This window comes from Dendropsophus ebraccatus, chromosome 7, assembly GCF_027789765.1.
Source record: "Dendropsophus ebraccatus isolate aDenEbr1 chromosome 7, aDenEbr1.pat, whole genome shotgun sequence".
Lineage (NCBI taxonomy): Eukaryota > Metazoa > Chordata > Amphibia > Anura > Hylidae > Dendropsophus > Dendropsophus ebraccatus.
Genome location: NC_091460.1, coordinates 114097259 through 114123015, shown reverse-complemented (window position 1 = coordinate 114123015; position 25757 = coordinate 114097259). Strand labels below are relative to the sequence as shown.

At 42.9% G+C, this 25757-nt stretch overlaps 1 protein-coding gene across 3 annotated transcripts in view; it reads right to left on the bottom strand.

Moving 5' to 3' along the window:
• The window catches only part of AFF1 (ALF transcription elongation factor 1), a 77778-nt gene that overhangs the window by 18312 nt on the left and 33709 nt on the right, over positions 1–25757 (bottom strand). For 2 of the 3 annotated variants that reach the window (XM_069978228.1, XM_069978229.1), the window contains exons 4-9: positions 9021–9062; positions 6162–6248; positions 3755–3791; positions 3592–3643; positions 2621–2690; positions 1634–1668 (exon numbers count right to left, since the gene is read on the bottom strand). In XM_069978228.1, coding sequence (XP_069834329.1) covers positions 1634–1668; positions 2621–2690; positions 3592–3643; positions 3755–3791; positions 6162–6248; positions 9021–9062 — 323 coding nt within the window. Of the gene's footprint in view, positions 1–1633; positions 1669–2620; positions 2691–3591; positions 3644–3754; positions 3792–6161; positions 6249–9020; positions 9063–23168; positions 23565–25757 lie in introns of those variants that run through there. The other variant, XM_069978230.1, reaches the window with a different exon arrangement.

The following is a 25757-nucleotide window of genomic DNA, read 5'->3' as shown; positions in this document are numbered from 1 at the left end:
AGTTCTCCTGATATGCAGGAGAATGGGATTTGTGCCGCACCACTCCCCCCCCACCCTCCAGCTGCTGATCGACAGTTGACTGCCTATGCAGAGCATGGATAGACAACTGCCAATTTGTGGTTGGGGAGTGGAGTGTGCTGGTGCTCATGAATATCCAGGACTATTGAGCTCATGCATATAAGACTACTTAATGTCCATGTTATTCAGGAGAATGTATATGAATCAGCTGCACAGAACAATGTAAGTGATGCATCATTCTGTTCAGCTTCTTTGTCACTAATGCTGCGTTTACACAGATTTATCTGACAGATTTCTGAAGCCAAAGCCAGGAATGGATTTGAAAAGGGCATAGATCCCAGTCTTTCCTTTATGACCTAGTCTGTTCCTGGCTTTGGCTTCAAAGATCTGCCAGATAAATCTGTCTGTGTAAACGCACCCTAATTTATACCCAAAGATAGGACACCATAAACCTATTGACAGTCAAAGGTCAATACCATCACAGGACAAATCAGAGCACCTTCTGAAAATTCCACAATGGTCTGCTACAATTTACCTCAATAATGCGACTCCTAACCCTTTCCTATTAAACTACTGCATAGCAAATATATTTTAACCTTCAAATTATCTTAAAATAGATCTCTTATGAGCACAAAAAAAGTATCATCATCATATAGCCTAGTAACAAATGAGTGACATCTGCTATAACTAAAACATTCCATATTAAAGCAGCTACCCCCAGCAATACCACCGTGTCAGACACATGAGTCACTGTCTGGTACAGCATGTTAAAACCCATCTAGTTTGCATACTGCCAAGGAGCCAAAAAGAAACATGACAAGGTCCATGACTGCATTCCCACACTGATATACACACAGTTACCAACACAAAGAGAGAGCTCCAGTAACATTCATTGGCAGGGCGAATACTTAGTAATGTTTTAGTCTCATCAAACCCAACTGAATAAGGAGAACACAAGCAATTCGAAGAGTACAGTTTATAGTATCTTGATTACGATAGTGTATATGTGGGCTACGAATTGTTTCACGCTACATGCGCTTCACCTGGCTCAATTTGTGCCTGTTGAAGCGCGTGTAGCGTGAAACGACTCGTAGCTCTTCTTGTGGATTGCACTGTATTTGTCTGACCGCCCTTTGTTGAAATAAAGTGTCTAGAACCTATGGGTGAGTGCCGCTACTGACTTCTTCTGTTTGGATTGACAGTTTTTAGTATGAATAAGTTACTAGATAGATATTGTCAGCTAGGACAGTACCGCAATGTTCTATAATCAAACAACATTTGCCCAATTTTATGTATTCACACAATGATGCGAGTTTCAGCTGTCCCCAAGCATGACTGACAGAGGACAGCAGTGGTGTCACACTGGATAAAGCAGCTCCAACAAAAACCTTCTATACCAACTTGTTTGTAATATCAAGGAAGATCAGCTACATTTAAAGTCTAAAACATACCATGAGTTATGAATGTTTCAAAATAGCTTAAATGGAACCTGCCACCACAGCGACCGAGGCAGAGCCGCCCCAACCGATAATCCATAAGATTATAGGACAGCTACTTCTTACTGACATATTGGTCTATGCACTAATAAGTGTACAGTAGAAAATGCATACAGTACCTTGATGGAGCAGAAGAAAGTGGTTTTTCAGCGATCTGGAAGATTTATAATAAAAAATAAGTCTTATCCAATTTTATCATCGAAATACATAATAGGATATGACCATTAAACAGAAAGGTAAGAAATGATGTTAGAAAAACAAGGCTGCTTTCTACCAAAGACAGCACAACTCTGGTCTGCAGTTTTGGGTGGGATTTTGCAACGGACCTTAATCGCAAACCACACCTGAACTGGAGCTGTCTCTGGAAGAAGGTGGCCATGTTTTCCAACTCTGGATAACTTCTTTAAAAGGGGTTGTCTCTTAACCACCTACCCCACTCCCTTGTGGGTCCTCCGATCTTCGGGTCCCCTGCCGAATGATCTGGCCGCTACTTCCAAGAGGACTTGGCAGTGACAGTCCGCTCAACCAATCACTGTCCGCGGTGCTGTCCCACTACAGCCAGTGATTCAGCAAAGTCCATCTCATAAGTAGCAGCCAGAGCGTTCAGCAGGGGACATTCAGATGTGACAGGACCACCCCCAAGGGAGCATGGTAGGTGGGTATAGGCTGTTTATTATTTTATGAACAGCCCCAGCAATATATAAAAAAATATGAATGTACCCATTTAATTAGAAATTTTCCCGTGTACCAATATTTTTAGGGGACATACCTGTTTGGCCGCATCTCCACACTAGCAAAACTTGCTACCAAGTGCATTTTCATTTCCATATTCTGATATTTTATAGACAAACCGTTAACCCTCCTTTAAATCCTAGTGCAATCTTGCAAGCTACTGTTGAACTACAGGTCATAACCTTTGGCGACCAGCTTTGGGCAGTGAGTGGTAAGGGATTTTGTAAGAAAGTACTGGAAACATTTCATAACTACACACGGGGTGCATATATAAAATAATCCATAGGATTTTGTGATGACTGCTCCTTCTCACTGACATATTTATCACCTTTGTGTAAAGATACATTTAGGTGTAAACTGATTCTCTCACTTACCTCTTCATCGTCATCTTCATCCTCATCACTGTCCTCACTGTCACTGATCTGGAGGTCATTTTCCAACATGCTAAATCCACAAAGAAAATTTTATGTAGATTAAAGGGCCACCTCCACTTCCAGAGACCACACCACTCTTTTCTCCAGTTTGGGTGGGGTTTTCCATTGAATTGAATGTAGCATAACTGCGAACCACACCTGAACTGGAGACAAGAGTGGTGCTGTCCCTGGAAGAAAGTGTCCATGTTTTTCTAACGCTAGTTAATCCCTTTAATAATCCTCTATACTAAACCGTATATTGATAAGATCTAAAAATGAGCGAATCTCAAGCACGCTCGGCTTAGTCTGAACCTGATCATTTGGCATTTGACTAGAAGTGGCTTAAATTGGATGCAGCCCTAGGGGGTCCTGGAAAGCATGGATACAGCCTATGGCATACTTGAGTTGGGCTCATCTCTAATTATGACAATCAACATAATGAACATGCTCCTTTTTTTACAACATTCTTTTGCAAAATATGGCTGGTTTTTTTTCCCATCCTATTCACACCTTTTTCACTTTAACTCAAAATTACAGCTGTGTTTTGGGCTGTACATGCTTAAATTTTGAGGATAGGTCATCACTATTAGACTAAAGGGCTGACCAGTGGGGGTACCCATGACTATAAAAACTCTCCTCAGTGATTTACAGATAAACAGCTGGGAATTTAGCCAACCGCATCTCCCTAAGTTGGAGGTGGGTTTTTGTTGGTTGGGCTATAAAAAAATTGGTGCAATGGAAGGCTAATAGAATTAACTGAATTCCCGACTAGAATGTACAGCAAAAACAAGTAGTCCATTACAGGATGTACATACATTAGACAGGAAGCAGATCAATGAAGACAACAAAGACACAAAGTAGCAAAACAATAAGTTGTATGAGAACACCTACACGATGAAAAAAAAACTATCACTGTATAAACATTGACTTACGATGATCCCTTTTGTGGGCTTGGAAAAACTTTTGAAAGGTTGTCATGGTGTCCTGTTACAGAAAATAAGTAATCTCTGTAAGAGACTGAACACACTAGAAAGAACATTCAAAAACGTATACGTTGGAAATGGGAAAAGTGCTCAATCTCACAATGTTACTCACTTTGATTCACTTTGACAGATGAAACGTGCTGACTTTCCTGAGGTGCCGCAACAGGTGGAAAGAAAAAACTATTAATTACAGCACAGCTCAAATTAAACAAACAAATAAGAATTATGGGCTTAAAGGGAACTTGTCATCAATTTCATGCTGCCTGAACCATGGGTCATTACAATTGGTCCAGGAGGCATTCTTCCTATCCAAACGGCCTTGATTGACAGCTCTCTCCCTTTTTGGGTATATCTAAAAAGCCAAATGGTGCAGGCAGAAGCCACTGGAGATCATCCTTATTACTTGTAGTTAAAGGGAATCTAGCAGCAGGTTAGACGGCTCTAACCTGCTGAAAGATTTTAACAGGGCGGGGAAGGACAAACATACCTTGAAAGTAATGTCCCTTTAAACACGCACCACTATAATATGGCTCCGTATGCCGTGAAAGAAGAAAATAATGGCGCTCACCAGCACCAAGTAAAATCCAACTTTTATTGTTCCTGAGCAGATTGGGAACACCGTACTCCAGCAATGAAGCAGCAGCTATTTGTCTCATAATATGGCTTCATATGCCAAATGCGTTCTTAGTATAAAAATAGGACTGGTTCCTCTAATAGTATACGGCTCTCATAATATGCTGTACAGAAATATTAAGTATACGCTCACATCCAAGTTTGACAAGGCACATATATGGGGGAGATTTAGAATACATGGTATAAACTGAAATTGGCTTAGTTGCCCCAGCAACCAATAAGATTCCACCTTTCAGTTTCTAAAGAGTCTGTGTGGAATGAAAAGTGGAATCTGATTGGTTGCTAGGGGCAACTGGGCCAGTTTCACTTTACACCATGTTTGATAAATCCCCCCTCCCCCATAATGTACATGTCTGAGTGCAAAAAATACAAAAAAAAGTATATACACATCCATGTATACACACTTTTCCACATCTTTGTTATTCTTTTGTAAGGTTTACACATGGATACAGTGCTTTTTTTTCCCTTTTTAATTGTTTAGCCTAAAACTGACAGCTGCCTAGAAAGGCCACATTATTTAGTGCAGCTATTATCACATACATGACCCTTCCCTCCCAGCAACATTCTTATGGTGTGTGTATGAAGGGGTCATGATACAGAGCACTGGCAGCAAACACGTTACTGTCACTCTCCGAGTAGTGTCCGTCAGGAGATTTGTCACTTTGACAGTTTGCCTTACTAGAAAGAGCAAAAATATACACCTGGAATTTGAACTTTGTAGGGTTTTTTTTCTATTTTAAACAAGCCTTATTGCATACGAGAACTTAAAGGGAATGTCTCATCGGAAAATGACTTATTGTTTAAATAATGTTTTTATGTTAAACATATTTTCAAAGAATTTTTTTTTTGACATTTTTCTCATTTTCAATTTTTCTATCTAGATTATATAATAATCCTCATATCTTGCAGTTTTCATTCTCACCACTGGGGCTAAAACTAAGATGAGACTTCCTGTTGTGTCTGTAGTGATAAGAGGAGGCTGCTGTAAAGTCATCTGTTCAGCATTGCAGCGACATGTGACACCAGTAGATAGAGGACAATAGAAGACCTCTATAAAAGTCACAGAGCGTGCTCAGTAATGCTTCACATTCATCTCAAGGGGACAGAGTCTGTCTATTGTCGTCTGTGTCTATATTTACGAGGCTTGCTTCACGAACAGCCTTCCAGAACAGGTTAAGTTTGCGAACAGAGGTATGACTGTGCTCCCTTTGTTTTTTTTTATTATGTTTTCAAAGTTTAAAATTGACGTTATACATGTGGCCAAACTTTGGTCAATGACGTTATTTGGTCTTTTCTCTGTTTAAGAACAGAGACCAAACACAGGAAGTCCCAGTCCTTTGTGCCCCTTACCTGTCTATCATGTATATCAACTAAGGGCAATAACTTAGGCTAATTATATTATCAACTATGCATGATAAAAGGTTTTGATGCTGTGTGACAGGAGAGCTGACCGTACAATGCGAGCCAGGATTCCCTGCTACTGAATGTGGACGTGCAGCAGCTGTAAAAACGGGCAGTGAAACCTTGTCCCACTCGCTTGTGCACGCTTAGGAGTGGCTGTAAATACCAAGCCATGTCTAGGAGCGTACAAACTACTGGGAGTTTCTGAGCAAAAACACATACTGAGCATATAAGCGAGTATATAAAACAATATGCTAGGCATGCACTTTACTGGATAGTGTCTAAATAACTTTTGTACATAAACTATACCCACATTTCCACCTGCCCCATGTCTGCTTGTCAGCATATATTGCCCATAATATAATAATCCAATGAGGACAGTCACAAGGAGGCAGTGACTACCTTCACACATCATTCTATATACATAAAAAAAAAAAAAAAAAAAAAAAAAAAAAAAAAAGGGTTAAAATGAAAAACAGACAAACCTTATTGGGAAATGGAAATTTAGAGGGCTCAGCGGTGCTTGGTGTATGGATACCTGTTAATGGTGGAGGCCATGAATGTGTCATTTCCTAAAGGACATAAAAAAAATAGGCTGACATCCAAAATATAGTTCTCCATTAACAATGGGTTAATCCCTCTCTGTGATACATCAACGTATGACCAATCCTACATTTACAATATGGTGGTGGATGATAATGTCTCAATACAGTCACAGTATACCTAACACGTCACAGCAATGTACAAAGGTGTATGATATCCCCCGACAATCAATCATTCGTCCAGGATACAGGGAATCTCAACTATTTAAAAAAGAACTAGTATCAGTAACAGGTTATGTTCTAAGGTATGCAAGTCTAATAAAGGGACACGTCTACCATTCCCGACTCACCCTATCACTTAACTCACCTAAGGTGCAGACAATTCAGTAGTTTAGAAGTTCTCTATAAACCTCCTGGACTGAGCCTTAAAACCATAAGTATTTATGGTGTATTTTTTACTTTTATTTTACTTTTTTTTTTAAAACTCCCATCAGGGTTTTTTCCACTTTGTTCAGTTTTTGAACAATTTCTATTTTTACCATAATGCACTGGGATATTGCTCTCTACATACCAGTACGATACTATGTACTTCTAGAGCACATGTAATGGTTGGGGCATACCCAAGGACGTTCAAGCAACCGGAAATATTTCCAGACATCCCTAGGGTCCTTTAATTAACCCTGCACTGTCTGCCTATACAAAAGGTACATAGATCTTGCTAGTGACTAATCACCTGTTACAAACATTTCTAGGTGACCCCCGTTACAAGCCAATACAGTAGGTACTATAGCGAGAAAAGCAAGTCAAGCACCACGAATACTTGCAAAATACAAACTTTATTAACCCTTTGAGGACCAGGCCCAAAATGACCCAGTGGACCGCGCAAATTTTGATCTTAGTGTTTCCGTTTTTCCCTCCTCCCCTTCTAAGAGCTCTAGCACTCTCAGTTTTCTATCTACAAGCCATGTAAGTGCTTGTTTTTTACAGGAATAGTTGTACTGTGTAATGGCGTCATTCATTTTACCATAACATGTATGATGGAATTCCAAATATATTATTTATGAAGATATAAATTGGTGAAATCGCAAAAAAGAATGCAATATGGTAACGTTTGGGGGGTTCCTGTGTCTACGTAATGCACTATATGGTAACAGCGACATGATACCATTACTCTATAGGTCAGTACGAACACAACCATATGCAGGTTTACGCAGATTCTCTAATGTTATATATTTTTTTTAAATGAAATCCTTTTTTTTGGCAATTAATTATAAATAAAATGGGACTATTGTGACGCTTATAACGGTTTTATTTTTTCACCTACGGGGCTGTATGGGGTGTCATTTTTTCCGCCATGATCTCTAGTTTTTATTAATACCATATTTGTGAAGATCGGACGTTTTGATCACTTTTTATTAATTTTTTTATATATATAATGTAACATAAAATCGGTAATCCGCGCACTTTTTTCCCTCTTTTCGTGTACGCCGTTTACCGTTCGCAATGACGCTTGTTATATTTTAATAGATCGGACAATTACGCACGCTACGGTATATTATATGTTTATCTATTTATTTATTTTTATATGTTTTATTTATATAATGGGAAAGGGGGGTGATTTCAACTTTTATTGGGGGAGGGGTTTTGGGGTAGTGTGTTAGTGTTAACTTTTTTTTTTTTACACATTTGAAGTCCCTTTGGGGGACTTTTACATACACTACTCGGATTTATACACTGATGAATGCTATGCCATAGGCATAGCATTGATCAGTGTTATCGGCGCTCTGCTCATTGAGCCTGCCTGTGCAGGCTCAGTGACCAGAGCGCCGATCGGACCGCGCGGAGGCAGGTGAGAGAGCTCCGGCGGCCCGTTTTACCGATCGGGACCCCCGCAGTCACACTGCGGGGGTCCCGATCGGTAAGTGACAGGGGACTCCCCCTGTCACTTACACTTAAACGCCGCGGTCGCGCCGCGATCGCGGCGTTTAAGGGGTTAATGACACGCGGCAGCGCGATCGCTGCAGCGTGTCATTACCGGTGAGGTCCCGGCTGCTGATTGCAGCCGGCCCCCACCTGCTATGAAGCGCGCTCCGCTCCGGAGCGCGCTTCATAGCGGGAGAAACACCCAGGGCGTACAGTTACGCCCTAGGTCGTCTGGGGACAGACTTCCATGGCGTAACTATACGCCCTGGGTCGTCTAAGGGTTAAAGGGGTTATCCAGTTCTACAAAAACATGCCCACTTTCTTCCAGAGACAGCCCCACTCTTGTCTCCAGCTCAGGCGTGGGTTGCAATTAAGCCCCATTGACATCAATGGAACAGAGTTACAAAACCTACACTGGATACAAGAGCAATGCAGTCTCTGAAAGAAAGTGGCCATGTTTTTGTAGCGCTGGATAACCCCTTTAAATCCATGTTAAAAAGTGCATAGGAACAGGATATACATGTGAACAGGCAATTTTACACGTTTCGGCTATTAGACCTTTGTTTAGACCATAGTAAGTGCTATGAGGCCTCGCAAACAAAATGCGTCAGATTGCCTGTTCACATGTATATCCTGTTCCTACGCAGTTTTTCGCATGGATCAAGCCATACACTAACTGAAAGCGGTAAACATACATACATACATACATAAATAAACACCCACGTACAAACATAACACTTAAGCTCATGTAATGACATTCAGATGTGGTTCTATTTTACAATCAGTTACGTATAGAATTAGATTTCTTTATGGTAACTTCCAGAATATTGCTCCATGGCCGCACGAAAACCACATTTATAGTATTTGTATAGTACAAACCTTCAAAATGTCCTCAACACAATGGGCTTCATTAGTGAAGGTCTGCAACAGAAAAAGAAGAAGAAAACATTAGGAAACCATATGATTTTGTCAATAAAAATAAATTGACTTTCTCTCAAATACAAACTAGTAAGCAGCAGCAATATGTTCTGGGCTGTGATCTGTACACGGGTCGATGATGTGAAAGATGCCATCTGCAATTACAGCTTTTGTGGCATTGTGTGCGGCATTTATTTTGTGCACTAATTTCAACTTCTTATCTGCCGCTTATGCCAATCTACCGAGTACCATGGAGCCGCAGTGTAAACAAAGAAAGGGGTGTTACACAACTCCATGATATCAAAGGGTAAGCAATTTACGCACATCAACACAGAATCAAATAAAAGCATAAAAAACTACTCAATGACCCAAAGGTAAAAAAAAAAAAACACAACAACATGATAGGAAAAATAGCAAGAGGTTCTTCACAATGATGTGGAGATCACACAAACACTCTCTGGAATTACATGGACTGTCAAGCTTCACTACCTTTTAGCTGCCAAACACTGTCTGTCCAGGCATGATGGGAATTGTAGTTTTGAAACTGGAGGGCTAAAAAGGTTCCCCACCCCCACATTCTAGGAGGGTTGGTGTGGATTAATAAAAAAAAGATGGCTGTTAATTTGGCCAACAGCTTAGGCAGGAACAATGACTGCTAGTTGTCCAAGAACTGAAACGGTCTGACATACCAAAGTGTTGGCAAGACGTATCCCCACTGTTACAGAGTATCCTCAAGGGGCTTATCCTGCCCATATACATCATTATGAGCAATCAAAAGCCTTGTGAGTTGTATTGAGCCTTATGGCACCCATAGATTTTGCTCCACACTGCCCCAGTGCCCTGATGATGTGCCGTCCCTGCCCGTCCACTGCGGCCTCGGTAACTGGCTTCACCCATTGGTTGCCCCAACTAGCCAGAATCCTGCTCCACACTGACGAGGGGCAAATACCCTGAAACAGCTGTCTGTGGATGGAAGCCTGCCTTGGCAAGCCCTTGTCATGTCACAATACTCGCACCTTAAGTTAGACTTTGACACAAAAGTGGCCACCCTGTTTTTCTATTTATGTTCCAATACTCGCAACCGGGTGGGACTTAAGGGGCTACCTATCAGGGTGGTGTGATGCTCTCTGTATCTGGAGGCACCCCGTGTCAACAGGCTAGGGATATCTGGCTATTCCAGTGTTTTGAGACTCGCAACCGAGGCTCCACGGACTCCTTTTTTGCATATTCAAATTTTTGGGGGCATCAGTGGAGACTCTTGATTGAGTACTTCATTGGTATTTTTTCACTGATCTCCTTGAGCTCAGTGATTGCTATGTTTTGTTGGTTGATTCACTCATTGGCTGCAGCGTCTATAGACTGTGATCAGTAGATCCCGGAGAGCACGTCATCAGGGGAACAGAAGCATTGGGTGGACCAGGCAAGAATTTGCTGCAGGTGTTATTTTACAGCCCTAGGAGGTGGCGGCTTCTTTTTGTTTGTTTTTTAAATAGGAATACCCCTTTGATGTGTCTCTGCCCAAGCTCCTTCTGGAAAACCTGCTACTTGTCTAAGCTGTTCATAGGGGTCTGTATAATCTTGGCACATCTGTTCTCCTGCCTGTTCGCCGCCGTTCTATCACTCTATAGATTTTCGTTCAAGAATTTTTCATTAGAGCAGCTTGTCCCCTCCCCCACTAGCTGATCCCTATCTAAAATGGCACTGCCCCTGGTCTAGAATGCTGACTATGCTTAGGGTCCTGTTACACTGAGCGATTTTTTACGACTAACGATAAATGATTACAAACAAGATTGTTTATCATTAACCTAAAATCGTTCACCATATTACAAAGAACAATAACTGTTAGTTACGATTATTACTACAATCGTTATTGCGATCGTTAATATGATCGTTTACTCCTTCTGATCCCAGCAAAACAATGAACAATGTGCAATTACACTGAATGATTAGTGAAAAAAAAGCGGAACTTGAGCGAACGATTAACAATAATTTTAGGTTCAGATCTAAATCAACGATCAACGACATACAAATGATTTTTCGATCAACGCCTGCAATTACACAGAACGATTATCGTTTAAATTGAAACGATTTAACGATTTTTCACATGTGTAATAGGGGCCTTATGCTGCCTGTATTCACAAATTACAAGTTTTTTGTCTTTAATAGATTCCTTGACTATGTAAGTGTCGGTGTACAATCTTTGGTGTCAGGTAAAAGCACAATGCAGGACGCACCCATTTATCTCACTATTATTCCGCCATAGTCATGATGTGCGAGCCGATGTTTTCCACCTGAAATAAACCCCATGGGGATGCAGTGAACATCTGCAGATAATAGCATGTAATTACCGATAGCTTACTCCATTCTCTCCTCCAATGCTTGTACACAGATGTGAATGGATGAAAGATGGAAATGCAGATGTAAGTGTAAAAACAAGGTACAAGTCCGGGACATTAAAAAGGTACCTGATGTTGGTGTATTTTCCCTAGGATACCTTCCACTCCGCAATAAAAGCTATTTTATACCTCCAAATACAGATTTAGAGATTAGAAACAGCAGGGGAATATAAATAAATGGTCGATCAGGTCTCTCTGTACTTTCTTTTCTATCCTATGATAGATATGTGTATATTCCAGTCTTGTTTGCAATCACTTAGGGCTGGAGAACACAGCCCGAGTAGTAATGTAAACTGGAAAATAATAAAGTATATACATGGCCTCTCCACGCTTTCCAATGGCTTCCTAGCTTCTACCTGCAGCCAACGGTGCAACCTCAGATACGAGTTCTGAAATGGCCAGGACGGCTCTGTGAGCGGCCTGTCACTTCAAAGACCGGCTCTGAGGTTGAATCGGCGGATGCGGAGAGTGGGAAGAAGGCACATCGGAGAGAGTGGAGAGGTAACATATATCCTTTATTATTTTCTTTACACAGTCATCAGCCGCACATCGCTGTTACAGTACATGTTGCGATGTGCAGTTGGCGACCGATGATTTTAGGTCGGGACCAAAAAGACACAATAAGCCAATGATTTGGCTGATTGTTGTCTTCATTACACCGAGTAATAACCGTCCTGATTCGGCAGATTATTGCTCAGTGTTAAGCCCTTACTACATGGGTCAATGGTGAGGAGCAAGGGAACGCCGACCAGTCAGATCAGCGATCTCTTGCTCCTCTTTTCCTGCTCGCTGCCAGTGCTATTACACACTCCGACAGTGAGGGGGTCAGAGCAGGGGGTTGCGGGAAGATGCACTAGGGGCTTCCCTGATGATCTTAAGATTGTTCAGGGAGCCCATAGGAGATAGCGGAGGTCTGCCGCTGCTCCTATTACACGGCAACCGACTGTCGTTATCATTCAAAAATCTTTCAACATGTTGAAAGACAAGGATCAGCCGACATCGTGCAAATAGCATTACTTACCTATCTATACCAGTTTTGCAACAATCAAAAATCTATATGTTTTGGAGGGGTTTGTTCTGTGTTGTGTGGCTGTACTTCCTGGTTGAGCAGTTGTACACAGCACTACAGGTTCCAGAGTGTAATGCTTTCCCTTAGCTGTTCACAGTCCTCCACCCTGCACATTCCCTGCCCAAATCTGCTGCAGAACATCTAGGCTGTGTTCACACATTGCAGTTTCATTGTGCCACTGAATTATTTGCAGTACTTTATCATTTCATTGTAGTCCTACCCCCACAGCACAATGTTACTACCTATAACACCACACAGCCTCGTTTTTGGGCAGGTAGGATTAGCGCCGGTTCTGATCCTCTGTGCCATTTAACATCATTTAATTGTGTAACCGCATCATTTTTGTAAATACGCTGAAGTACTGCAATAAAACTCCAACATGTGTGAACACAGTCCTAATTTCACTGGAGAGTTTTGCCCCCTGTCTGCATCATCAGCCTGTGCTCAGCAAACACAAACAATGTGAGACAGAAGCATGGAATCTTTGTCTCCTAAGGTGGGAGAGGAGAGGTAGCAGGAGACAATGTGGATTGGCACAGAGGCCATTTTTCTTCACTTCCTGGATTTCTATCAGTTACCAGTGTGTCAGAACTGCACAGATGTGGTAATAAAAGTTATATAGGTGTTTCTCTATAATGTAATAGAAAACAAGTTTTCCTTATGTGGAGTTCCCTTTTAAGAAAGCCATTACTATGGAATTGCTGAAAGTTTGTTTCCACCACTTTCCACAGGGGTTGTCTGGGCACTATATTTTACTTTGTAATATAATAGGCTTGTTTTAAAAAAAAAAAAAAAATGTATAGTTTTTCATGTACGTATATACTTCCATTGACTGGCCCCCCTTCTGCTATCTTAGCCCTGCAGTTCCTGTAGCCCCCTTACTGATGCCAGTCCATACAAGTATGTATATACATTAAAAAACATTAACATTTTTAAATGAAGTAAAGTATAGCAGACTCATATCTCAGAACACGCCGCTGTATTGTCTTTACTGCTTCACTGTACGGCACAATATATTTTTGTAGTGGTTGATATAATAGCCCAGAAGACTTATTATAATATGCTACCCTGCGGCAACGTGTCCCGATGACAGATCCACTTTAAAAGCAAGCGTTGTTTTCTATAAACACATGATCTACTCCGCTCGGAAATCTCACATTAAAGTGTCACTCCACTTTAGAAAGCATTTCACAGTTTCAGTTTACGCATAGTGTAAATAGTTGTGCAAATACTTTATTTATTTTGTATGGTTTGCAAGTTACATCATGTCCTACATTCTTATTCATAGATGCTACGTAATGTATCCCTTGAAGTGATGTCCTTGGAAACATCTGAATTCTGCAGTCAGATATGTTAATGTAAGGTCTTCCATCAGAGGAAGCCCCTTTTAAATGCAAAATGGAGATGTGGAAAAGATGAATGTTGCCAGAAGAACATGGATACAGTGTATGACCTATGGCTGTATCCATGGGCAGCATCCAACATCTCCAGCCACTGGGAGTCAATCGGCAAACGTTCAGGTTCGGAGAGCGTTGACGAACCTGAACTACCAATGAGCCATAAATAACTTATCACATCGCCAAACATTGGAACGGATGCAAGCGTATCAATTCTAGCGCAAAATAGAACAGTGAACCTCCATATAAAGACCAGCAGTCCTGAGGCAGGCGAGACGTGTTACAAAGCAATAGATAAGAACATATAGTCTCTGTACCAAACATTTAAGTAAGTGCAGTGCAGAGGGTTCAGGTCGGGCGTGAACACTCTGGGACACTATACCCTATAATAAAAACCCATAATAAGCATCTATAGATCTGAAAACAGATTTTCCTTAGGAACAAGCAACAAATGAAACCTAGGAAAGCGATGAATGATTAACGTTAGCGGGAAGATACGAAGCCTGTAGATTGGAGACGACTCATTGGCTTCTGTGGGATCTGTGCTAAAAACACCAAATATTAAAAAAAATATATAAAAAGTCATAAACTAGGTCACTTTCTGATGATGCCTTTCCTTCAGGGCTGCACCTACACTTTACTGGAGCACTATGTAAATAGAGATAAATGGCTCCAGCAAAGCCTAGGTATAGAGAAGTTTGCAATGGCTCAGATATGCCTGAACCAAGAGGCAGATCACGGTTTTGCGATTTCAACATGTACGATTAATGGATCACAGCAGACAGAGGAAAAGATTTAAAAATCAGTCTACAAATGACATTGCCCCCACCACAGTCCCGTTATCGTCTTAGGGCTTGTTCACACTGAGCAAAAAAGACTAGGAATTTCAAGTGGAATCTGCGCCTAATTTTTCACCTATTCCGCTTAAAATTCTGCCTGAAAAATAGTTGCAGAGCAATTTCCCATTGAGTTCAATGTGATTTCCACTCTGCCGTTCACAGATCCGCTTTCCACCCTCAGGAGACTTGTGTTACGCAATTTAAAAAAAAAATTGCAGTAAAATCATGTTCAACCCTTGCTAGAGTCCGATTGTTCGGCATTTGAATACTGGTGGTTGAAGAAGTTGGATGCAGTCCTGGATAGTCCAGCAAAACATGGATACAGCACATCTTATCTTCCAGAGAACAAAAAGGATCAGGAAATTTAGATCCAACATGCCTGAACCTTCTCTTCCCTGACATCTGTCAGAGGACCACCATACACATTTGACAATTGGCTCAACCCATCAACATAGGGCATGTTGCCAACTAGAAAATACCATGCAACTAAATGAACTGTTCCGAAACAAAGCTCCAGCTACTCCTGTGCTTCTAAATAAAATTATTTTAAACTTGCTTAAACATTGATGACTTCCAGTGATCCCATATCGATAGGAAAGGTCGGATGTTTTTAGGTGTCTGGCCCTTTACGATGTTAAGCGCTGCAGCAGAGGGAAGAAACTGGTTTGTTTTGTTCCAAGTTCTATTGATTCACCTTCAGGGCAAAGTGCAAAATGATCTTTTTTGGGCCGTTTCCATAATACACAAGGCCGTATTTACATTTCCATCATGAAATAAAATGTAGACCTTCATGGGGGTGTAGTATATTTTTTTTTTCCCTTTTTGCAGTAGTCTACTCTAGTGTTAAAAAGTAAGAGTGACTGCCAGCTTTGCAAAATGGAAAAGGACGGGATCTGCCAAAAGAAATGGCTTTAGTGCTCTTGATTTTTTTTTTTTTTTTTTTTGTGTGGATAGAGTAGAAACAGAATCCCATCTCTACAAGTGTTATCAGTACAGATGTGCCCTTGAAAATGAGTGCGCAGTGTTATGCTGTTCTAAAAAGTGTACAAACTCCAACACTTCATACGCTGAAAGCTGCGATAAAGCGAGCTCCGGGAAGTTTAGTCGGCCTTTGACATTTTCCTTCTTGGCCTACAGAAATAAAATAAGGCTAACTTAAAGGGGTACTCCAGCGAAAAGCTTTTTCCCAGAAATTGAAACACATTACAAAGTTATATAACTTTGTAATATGCTTCAATCACCTATCTGCCTCTCTTCCCTATCTTTCCCCCCCCTCAATCTCCTACCAGGAAGTGAAGTAAACTCATTATTACCTAATGACTGTTGACCCCAGGCTGTTCTGTGGCAGCCATTTTGTGACAATGACATCATCTGCATAGGCACAGCTTTCTGTTTTGGGGTTTCCCATGATGCACTTTGTCTCCTGTGACGTCTAACTGACTCTGAAGAACTTTTAGATGGCTTACAGCTTGCTCAGCCAATCAGAGATGAGCAACCTGAGTCATCTGACAAAGGGAGGCTGGCCTAAGAGGGCTTAAACCAGCCTCCCTCTTGATGAGGTCATTGTCATAAAATGGCTGCCACAGAGCAGCCTGGGGTCAACAGTCATTAGGTAAGAATGAGTTTAATTCACTTCCTGGTGGGGGTTGGAGGGGAAAAAATATAGGGAAGGAGGGCAGGTAGGTAATTGAAGCATATTACAAAGTTATATAACTTTGTCATGTGTTTCAATTACTGGGAAAAAGCTTTTCAATGTTGTAACCCTTTGACAGCCTTTTATGCGGATCGATTATCGTCCGGGAGGGTTGCTAGAGACGCTCCTACAACAAATAAATCAGCCTGTGTAAAAGTGACAGCGATCAGCGGGAAACCCCCCGATCCTCGGCTGATCGCATCTTTGGAGCCTGCTTTTAAATTTATCACTATCAGCCAGATATCTCCCTGTGTGAACAGGGGATGTCTGCCAGTAGCATAGGGAAGCCGACAGCACAGATATGCATATATCCATGCAGTCAGTTTCCAGATGAAGCACTGCACACATACCTAGTGCGCTGCTGTGTGATCCGGCATCCTGCCCCCAGCTATTCAGTTCAGGTCTGGCTGAATCTGCCAGAGAGCAAGAATCATTTGTTCGTCCCGGCCACTTGATTTGCCGTGTAAAGGAACTTGCAAAAAAGTGTGGATCTTGCTGATCTGTGCTCGTTTGCATCCTTGCACGTGCCCATGTCGGCCTGTGTAAAGGGACCCTAACTTACACTCTTAAAACACACAGGAGCATCTCAAACGTCTCAAGACCCGGGAGCTTTAGGAGTATTTGACATGTAAGGGCACAGTGATTAGATCATCATTGGTTGGCAGCAAATCTACCTGTGTAAACATGGAACATGCTGCTAAAAGTGAACAGTCGTTCTCTGACACTTATTGGCCTAGGGCATGGGTCTCCAAACTGCGTCCCTCCAGCTGTTGCAAAACTACAACTCCCATCATGCCCGGACAGCTAAAGCTTTGGATTTGGCTGTCCAGGCATGATGGGAAATGTAGTTTTGCAACAGCTGGAGGGCCGCAGTTTGGAGACCCATGGCCTAGGATGTTTTTAAACAAGCAATACCGAATTTATAGAGTTGATTAGTACTTTTAACAGCCAGATATCTGATAATGTAAAAGGACTTGGACTCTTTCAAACTTCCTTTTCATGATGCACAGGCTTTGTTATTTTATTTTGAGGAGGATAACAATTCATTTTATAGGACTTAAGAGTATATAGAGAAAAATGGAAATCTTTCACAATCTGTTCCATGCAAAAAAATTTCTAATAGTGTAGTTAATAAAAAAAAACAACAACAAACAAACAAACATTGTCTAGTAATGTATACATTGTTTAAAATACGACACTGCTATGGGGCTGAAAACCTAAGGCCTTATTATCACGGTCAGTGAAACACAGACAATACGGATAGGAAAGCCCTGTAGTGGAATCTTTCCCCGTGTGGCATGAGGTATCAATATGATGCCAGGAGCGGGGAAATTCCCCCAGCAGACCGCACAGCCAGGAGCAGCTCAGCATCCAACTTCACAGAACTGACCTCCCCCATCCAGAAGACACCAAAGATGAGACAGAAGATGTCAACAGGCTAGGAGAGGGTCTGCTTCCCTGCTGCCGAAGGCGTATGGGATATAGAGGAGATGTTGCTGGGCGCCGGGCCCGGCAAAGTCAAAGGCCTGTGAAGTGCCTGCAAGCTGGGGACCAGGAACAGATCTGATGACAGATCTGAACAGATCTGATGACAGATTATCTGCCAAAGATTTGAACCAAACCCAGGAACAGACTATAAATAGAGAACAGGTCATAAAGGAAAGACTGAGATTTCTCCTCTTTTCAAATCCACTCCTGAGTTTGGCTTCAAATGCTTGGCAGATAATCTGTCGTCAGATCTGTTGGTGTAACAGGGCCTTTGGTGTAGCAGGGCTATTACATGCACTGACAGCGAGCGGGTCAGAGCGGGGCGGGGGAGTTGCGGGAGGGGCTCCTCAAACGATCTTATCGTTTAAAAATATTTCAACGTGTTGACAGAAAAACATCAGCCAACATTGTGCAGGTTGGCTGATTAATGCCTTTTAACAGGAGCACACTATGGCTGACACTAAGCGATTGTCGGCCATAACAGGCAATAATCGGCCAGATACGGGCGATAATCGATTGGTGTAATACGGCCTTTAAAAGGGTTTCCCAGGCAGAATAGACTAATAAGTTATCTGATTGACAGACTACTGACACCGGCACTCTCCCTCATTGATCAGCTGTTCTGCACCCACACTACACAGTGAATGGGACAGGAGGCAGCTGGCTCCATTCACTGTGTAGTAGTGGCAAACTAACTGCAGCTCAGACCACTACACTGTGGATAGCTCCAGTCCATATTGCCCAGTAAAAAACCTTTAAAGCCCACCTGTCACAAAGTTCGTTGGTGAATTTCACTCTGCGGCCTGAAGTTTGGGTATCCATGGATACAAACACACCATGGCGGTAATGTGTGCAACCCCAACTTGATTATACATCTGGGTCAGAGTACTGTTTTTGGTATATTCTAAAAGAACTTTGCAAGCCTTGATCCTCAAAGAGATTCATTGTTCAGGCTCTGTTCAATGGCTGAAAATGCAATTCCTTATAACAGGCAGAGACCAGAAAGTGATGGACCGGTCACTATTGGGGCAATCATCTAGAACGACAATCATTGTTTAGGATTAGACGACCCAACAGTGAGTGACCACCGATCTGCTAGATGGTAACTCACTTCAAGAGCCTATTAGCCGGCTCGATAATCATGTGGCCAGGGCAGCACAAACATCCCTAGCGATTTTCCTTTATTCGGCCATGGGCTGCACATCTTGTTACAAGATGTGGGGCCAATGGAGGATTATTATTTTGACAGGTTAAAAGACAGCAAACGGCCAAAGAGCTTGCTCGCCTGCTGATCGCTTGCTCTATTACATGCAGGATATCTGCCCGATCTGGCAGGCAATTTTTGGGCAGCACGGTGGCTCAGTGGTTAGCACTGTAGCCTTGCAGCGCTGGGGTCCTGGGTTCAAATCCCACCAAGGGCAACATCTGCAAAGAGTTTTATATGTTCTCTCTGTGTTTTCGCGGGTTTCCTCCGGGTACTCCGCATTCCTCCCACACCCGAAACATACAAGGAGCAATAATTGGCCAAAGTATGTAAAGTGCTGCGGAATCTGTGTGCGCTATACAAATAAAAGGAATTAAGGAATTAAAAAGAAAGACTTAGGTTAGAAGTATCTAAACCTTCACTCTCTGTGCTGTTTCCGTGGAGTTTGTAGTTAAATCCCTAGGTTAGTAAGGTGGTTTGGTGCACTGGGGGCAGGACTACCACCCCCAGTGCACCGATCCAGCCAACCCCACTCATTCATTAGGAGGGGTAGGCCAGTCGGGGGCAGATAGGTGTACTGGGGCTGGTAGTTCAGCCCTCTATGCACCAAACCACATTAGCAGCCTAGGAATGTAACTAAAAATGTCACAGAAACAGCGAGAAGAATTAAGATAAGAAACTTACGTTCTTCCTCCGCGCCCCATACGAAATAGGGACATTTCAGCAGATTAGATTCGTCAAAGGGAAAGTATTTACTTATGTTTGTTTGAGGAGTGTTCTATGAAGCCACAATTTTCATCTGGGAGGGTTTTATGACAAGTGGTTTGAGCTGCAGTGCACGGCCAGCAATGGAGCACCTGGTCCCGGCTACAGACCTCTGTCCTGGCTTCTAAGACATTTCATACAGGAACTACCTTCTTAGCCAACCATTGGAGAGAAGCACGCGCCTGCAATGAACATAACCGGAACCTCTAGAAGTACCAACAATGTCATATAATATAGGGTTTGATGGTTTGGCTAGACCTTAAGGTTTTAGAGGTCAGTCTATCATGCTTTCTGAAACGATTTATACGCATATATATTATGCCGACATTACAAAAACCTGAGATTCTCACAACTTTCACATTTTTTTCCCCCTAGCTTTTACTTTAAGAGGAAACCAAACTTTTGCCTAGCAGAAGACAACAAAGAGGCACAAGTGTCAAAAATGCCTCAGCTGCCCAGGAAGCTAAAATGTTCCTTCTTAAATCCTTAAACTGGCGAGATCCTCACTGACTACTGAAGGGACAGTGCTCTCAAGAAAAAAGTGGGATTCGAACGCACGCCTCCAGAGGAGACTGCGACCTGAACGCAGCGCCTTAGACCGCTCGGCCATCCTGACAACCTGTCGGCAAGGCAGTGTACTTTTCCAAACAGAACTATTCTACTCCTTAAGCCTTAGGGCTCGTTCACACAGAGCAAAAGCAGCTGAATTTCTGCGCTGAATCAGCGCTGAAATTTCAGCCGTTAAAATAGGTGCAGAGCTAATTTCCATTGTGTTGAATGGAAATTCTGCTCTGCAGTTCACACGGTGGAATTTCTGCACTGAACTAATCCGCTTTCCGCATGAAGAATGAACATGTTCATTCTTCCGCTAGCGGAAGCCTATACAAATCAATGGGGCTCTCATTTTCTGTTTCAGCGAGGAATACAAGCGTAATACAAGCGGAAATTACGCACTGAATCAGCGCGGAAATGGGGAAAAAAGGGGGGGGGGAGGATTCTAGTATATATTCTGGTATAGTCTAGTTTACTCGCCAAATGCTCGCTGAATTTCAGCGCTGAATGCATGCGGATTCAGCGCGGATTCCTCGCTGAATTTGTCAAGAGCTGATTACGAGCTGAACACTTTCCTAGCGGAATACGCAGGGATTCTGCTTGCATTCTGCTTATATTCTGCTCGGAATTCAGCGTCAGTTGATTTCAGGCGGAAATATTTCCTCGCGTAATCCGCCCCTTTTGCTCTGTGTGAATGTAGCCTTAGCGGGAGAACTTCTCCAAAGGAAAAACCATGACCGTCATTGGGGGTATATTGCAATCTTGTGTACTACCCAAGCAAGGGTCATGAAGACACGTGTGAATGCCCAGCTCCATGCTTGTGGCTCCGCAGCTCTTGGTAGCTCCAGAAATCTAAATTCTATTCTAAATCTTCCCACAAGCAATGGCTTCACAATGTATAGAATAGTTCTACATTACACTCGGTTGTTGGTGTACATGTCTTCTTCCACACAGCTGTTCTAGCGGTCCCAGAGGTTTACTGAGAAGTCACTTGGGTGACTCTCTTTCCCATAGTAACAAATATATGTTATGCCTCTGTTCAAATGGAGACGTGATCTAGCGACACGTGTTTACAGATTGGTGGGGCTGCCTCATTTTTGCTTAGAGGCTGTAACAGGGCATCAACCAGCAGGGAAACAAGACATGAAGGAGCCATCTCCACACCAGTCCGTTGCACCAGGGTGACCTTGGATTCACACGTGAAGTCATTTCTACCTTCTACTTTGAATAAATCTACCGAGTGCATGGCCTCATCTCCCGAATGGACTAGTGCCCCATCCTTCTCTATGCCGTCCCATTAACACTTACATGCCCCCATCCCCAACCCTTCTACCCAGTTAATCCACCTGGCTCTCTCTCTACAAAACCCTTTCCTGTATACTCAGTTTATGGCAAACACCTTGCATGCCACTAACCTATGAACAGATTGGTTATACTACACTGACAAATATAGCTATGAAACCATAACATCCCCAGTTTCATGAGAATGTTACATACCCATTAAAGATAGTTGGCAACTCCCTTCACTACAGACGCAACCACGAGAGCAGCAGATACGTCACAGCAATTACTTGCTCAATAGAAACATCTAATCTGACATTACGCAATTACAGGTTTTAAAAGCCTTCCTGTACTACAACTCCCAGTATGGTCTGGATGTCATTATACCGAGAACCCATTACTTTGTGTTTAGAGCTTGCATGGGTGGCAAATAATGTTCATGAGTGAACTTCATGAAAGTGTCTGGGTCCAGAAACTGCTCCGAACCTGAACACTCGTCATGTACCTTCTGGAGAAGAGTGAGGTAGCCCATGGGCAGCCCAGAAAAAAATGGATACGGCATATGGCTGTATCCAGGTTTTCCAGGCCTCCCTAGGGCGGCATCCTCCCCAGACGTGGGGAGTTAAACGCAGAGCATTTGGGTTCGGAGGCGTTGCCGAATCCGGATACTTTCATGAATTGCGCTCAATAATAGTGGTCAAACAGTGTCAATAACCCAACATTTTTAGCATCTAGATACTCAATACAGACTTCAGCAATAGCCTTTTGGTACAGACCAGTGACACCAAAGGAACATATATCATTTATGGTGTATATAAAATGTCCCATTAGGTCGGCGACATCCTACAGTCCATGTGTGTGCAGGTAGAGTATGGCAGCCAGCGTAAGCCATTGTGAAGCACATGCTGCTAATAGTGCTCCACTGGAGATTACTATAAGAAGGACTTTGTGTATCCCCCGGGGACTTTCCTTACAAAACGCAAAAGATGTCATACAAGATATAAATATACATAAATGCAGACAGAGTCACTTAATCTAACCATCGATAGCGGTATATAGCGGACCCCGCAGACTGTACGTCCTCAGGTATAAGCTTCTTTTGTTTACCTCCCCCCCTCCCCCAATGTAATGAAGCACCCTGTGAGTTCCTACCAGTATTCCCTATACATGGGAGGAGTGACAGGTAACACAAAAGCACACTCTGCTTCTAAATTTGCCTTTTGGGCCTTTTCATTACCATATGTTTCACTCATAGAAGCAAAAAAAAAAAAAAAAAAAAAAAAGGTAGCGGCATCGGCAGCAGGCGGCCAATTCCGGGAAGTTAGAGCTAAGAAAAGAGAGAGACCCTTGTGTTGAAAGGCGAGCACCTTGCGTGCACCTTGGTGGCAGACGCTGACAGCTGATCAGTCAGAAAGAAGAGCTTACCTCTGTGAACATGTCTCACTTCCCTCCTACATGGCCAAAAGCTTTCTGTGTCTCCACAGCGGCCCACTTGTCAGTCCTAATCAGTGTCAACAGGTTAGCCCGGCTCCTGGCGGCTCCACGGTAGCTTTCACAGGAAAGAACTTTTAATCTCTTCCCTCGCACAGGCTGGGCCATGAGAAGGCTCGCTGAGCTCCCAGGCATAACTCCCTTGGCTGCGCTCCTAAAAATGCTCTCTCAAGTAAATGGTTGCTTAGCAATATTTGCCTTCCCCTCCGTATATTTGAAATTGGCAACATCTGTCCCTCTGGCAGCTCGCTGACTAGTGCGAGGACGACATGGTGAGAGTGCACATCGCACACCTAAACACACCCATTTTTTTTCTGAAATGCCCCCAAGGTCAGCTCGGTAGCTAGCTTCTTTGGATTTTGTTGAGTGAGTTACGGCTCAGTCGGGGAGGGGCAGGAGGTGATGAAAGCTGCAGTGCCCACGGGACCTCCTTAGTAACTGCACAGCGCACTAAGAAAACACCTGCCTGCCTTCAGCCAAACAATGCAGTGAGGTAAAGGGTGACAAAGATATAGACTGAGGTAAACAGAGGCCCTAACAAGAACGGATAATGCAGAAACATACTAGTATGTGGTACCGGGTTTCTCCGGAAATAAGACAGGGACTTATCTTATTTTTTACTTTAAAAGAAATACTTGGGCTTATTTTTAGGGGAAACACAGTATGGCCCTACACTGCAGCCCCGGTCTATATTGTAGTTAGCCTCCATAATGTATGTCCCATTGTTGTTAGGCTCCTATTCTGTAAGTTACCCTGTTGTTTGGCCATCATACTGTATACCTCCCTCTCCCTCTGTAGTTGTTACACCACCCTGTATACATCCCTCCCTGTAGTTGTTCCCCCATACTGTATACATCCCCTCCCCCTCTGTAGTTGTTCCCCCATACTGTATACCTCCCTCCCCCTCTGCATATAGTCCCCATACTGTATACCTCTCTCCCCCTCTGCATATAGTCCCCATACTGTATACCTCCCTCCCCTCTGTAGTTGTTCCCCTATCCTGTATACATCCCCTCTCTGCAGGTAGTCCCCATACGGTATACATCCCCCCTCTACAGGTAGTCCCCATACTGTATACATCCCTCCCCCTCTGCAGGTAGTCCCCATACGGTATACATCCCCCTTCTGCAGGTAGTCTCCATACTGTATACCTCCCTCCCCCTCTGCATATAGTCCCCATACTGTATACCTCCCTCCCCCTCTGCATATAGTCCCCATACTGTATACCTCCCTCTCCCTCTGTAGTTGTTCCCCCATACTGTATACATCCCTCCACCTCTGCAGGTAGTCCCCATACGGTATACATCCCCCTTCTGCAGGTAGTCTCCATACTGTATACCTCCCTCCCCCTCTGCATATAGTCCCCATACTGTATACCTCCCTCCCCCTCTGCATATAGTCCCCATACTGTATACATCCCTCTCCCTCTGTAGTTGTTCCCCCATACTGTATACATCCCTCCACCTCTGCAGGTAGTCCCCATACGGTATACATCCCCCTTCTGCAGGTAGTCCCCATACTGTATACATCCCTCCCCCACTGTAGTTGTTCCCCCATACTGTATACATCCCTCCCTGTGCAGGTAGTCCCCATACTGTATACCTCCTTCCCCTGCTGTAGTTCTTTCCCCATACTGTGTATATCTCTCTCTCCCCCTATGTAGTTGATCCCCCATATTTAAATTTGGAGTAGGGCTTATATTTCAAGCTTACTCCAAAAGACCTGCAAAATGAAGCTCGATCTTCTTATTCGGGGTAGGTCTTATATTCAAAGAAACACTGTAGTATGTAAGACACAGAATGCAAAGAAATTCTGCTGTATATCTATGGTAGGGCTGTGTTTATGGGGTCAAGCTTTAGATTTCTGATGCAGTTTTGGCGCCAATTTGCACTGAAAACAACGGGGGAGCAGATTCCACACAATCACCTATGGATTCTGTATAAGTTTGGGACATAAACCAACCATTGCCACTAGCAGACTATGTTTGGGCCAATAAACTGGAAGCATGCCATAGTCCACAATGCCATACCTTCTGGACAGTCCGCAAGTACCCAACTAATAGCTGACTAGGCAGAACATGCATATTTGTATTATTCATGCCAAGCTGGTACCAGGCATTTCTATATCACATACACATATAATCATATTCCCCTGCCATCATAGCTGTATATAATAAAGGCCACAGAGTCATTGTTGGATGGATCCAGATGGGCACTGACAGGTGCCACTGGCTTAGAATTTTGACAGCAATAGTGTCTGACACTGTTATTCTTGATGGGACCACAGAACATGACACAGCCTAATGTGTTATCATTGGAGGAGCAGCAGCAGTCATGATACAGCAGTACAGATAGGGCGGTATTACGGCGTGTTTACTGAAGGTGCTGGCTACACACACACTGCCACTTGGAAACAAACCATTAACCAAACAAACACAGCAGTGTATTAGCAAGACAATATATACAAAAGAAGAGGGCACGTATATGAAAATGTGCGCACCAAAATATGAAGCAATAACAAAGT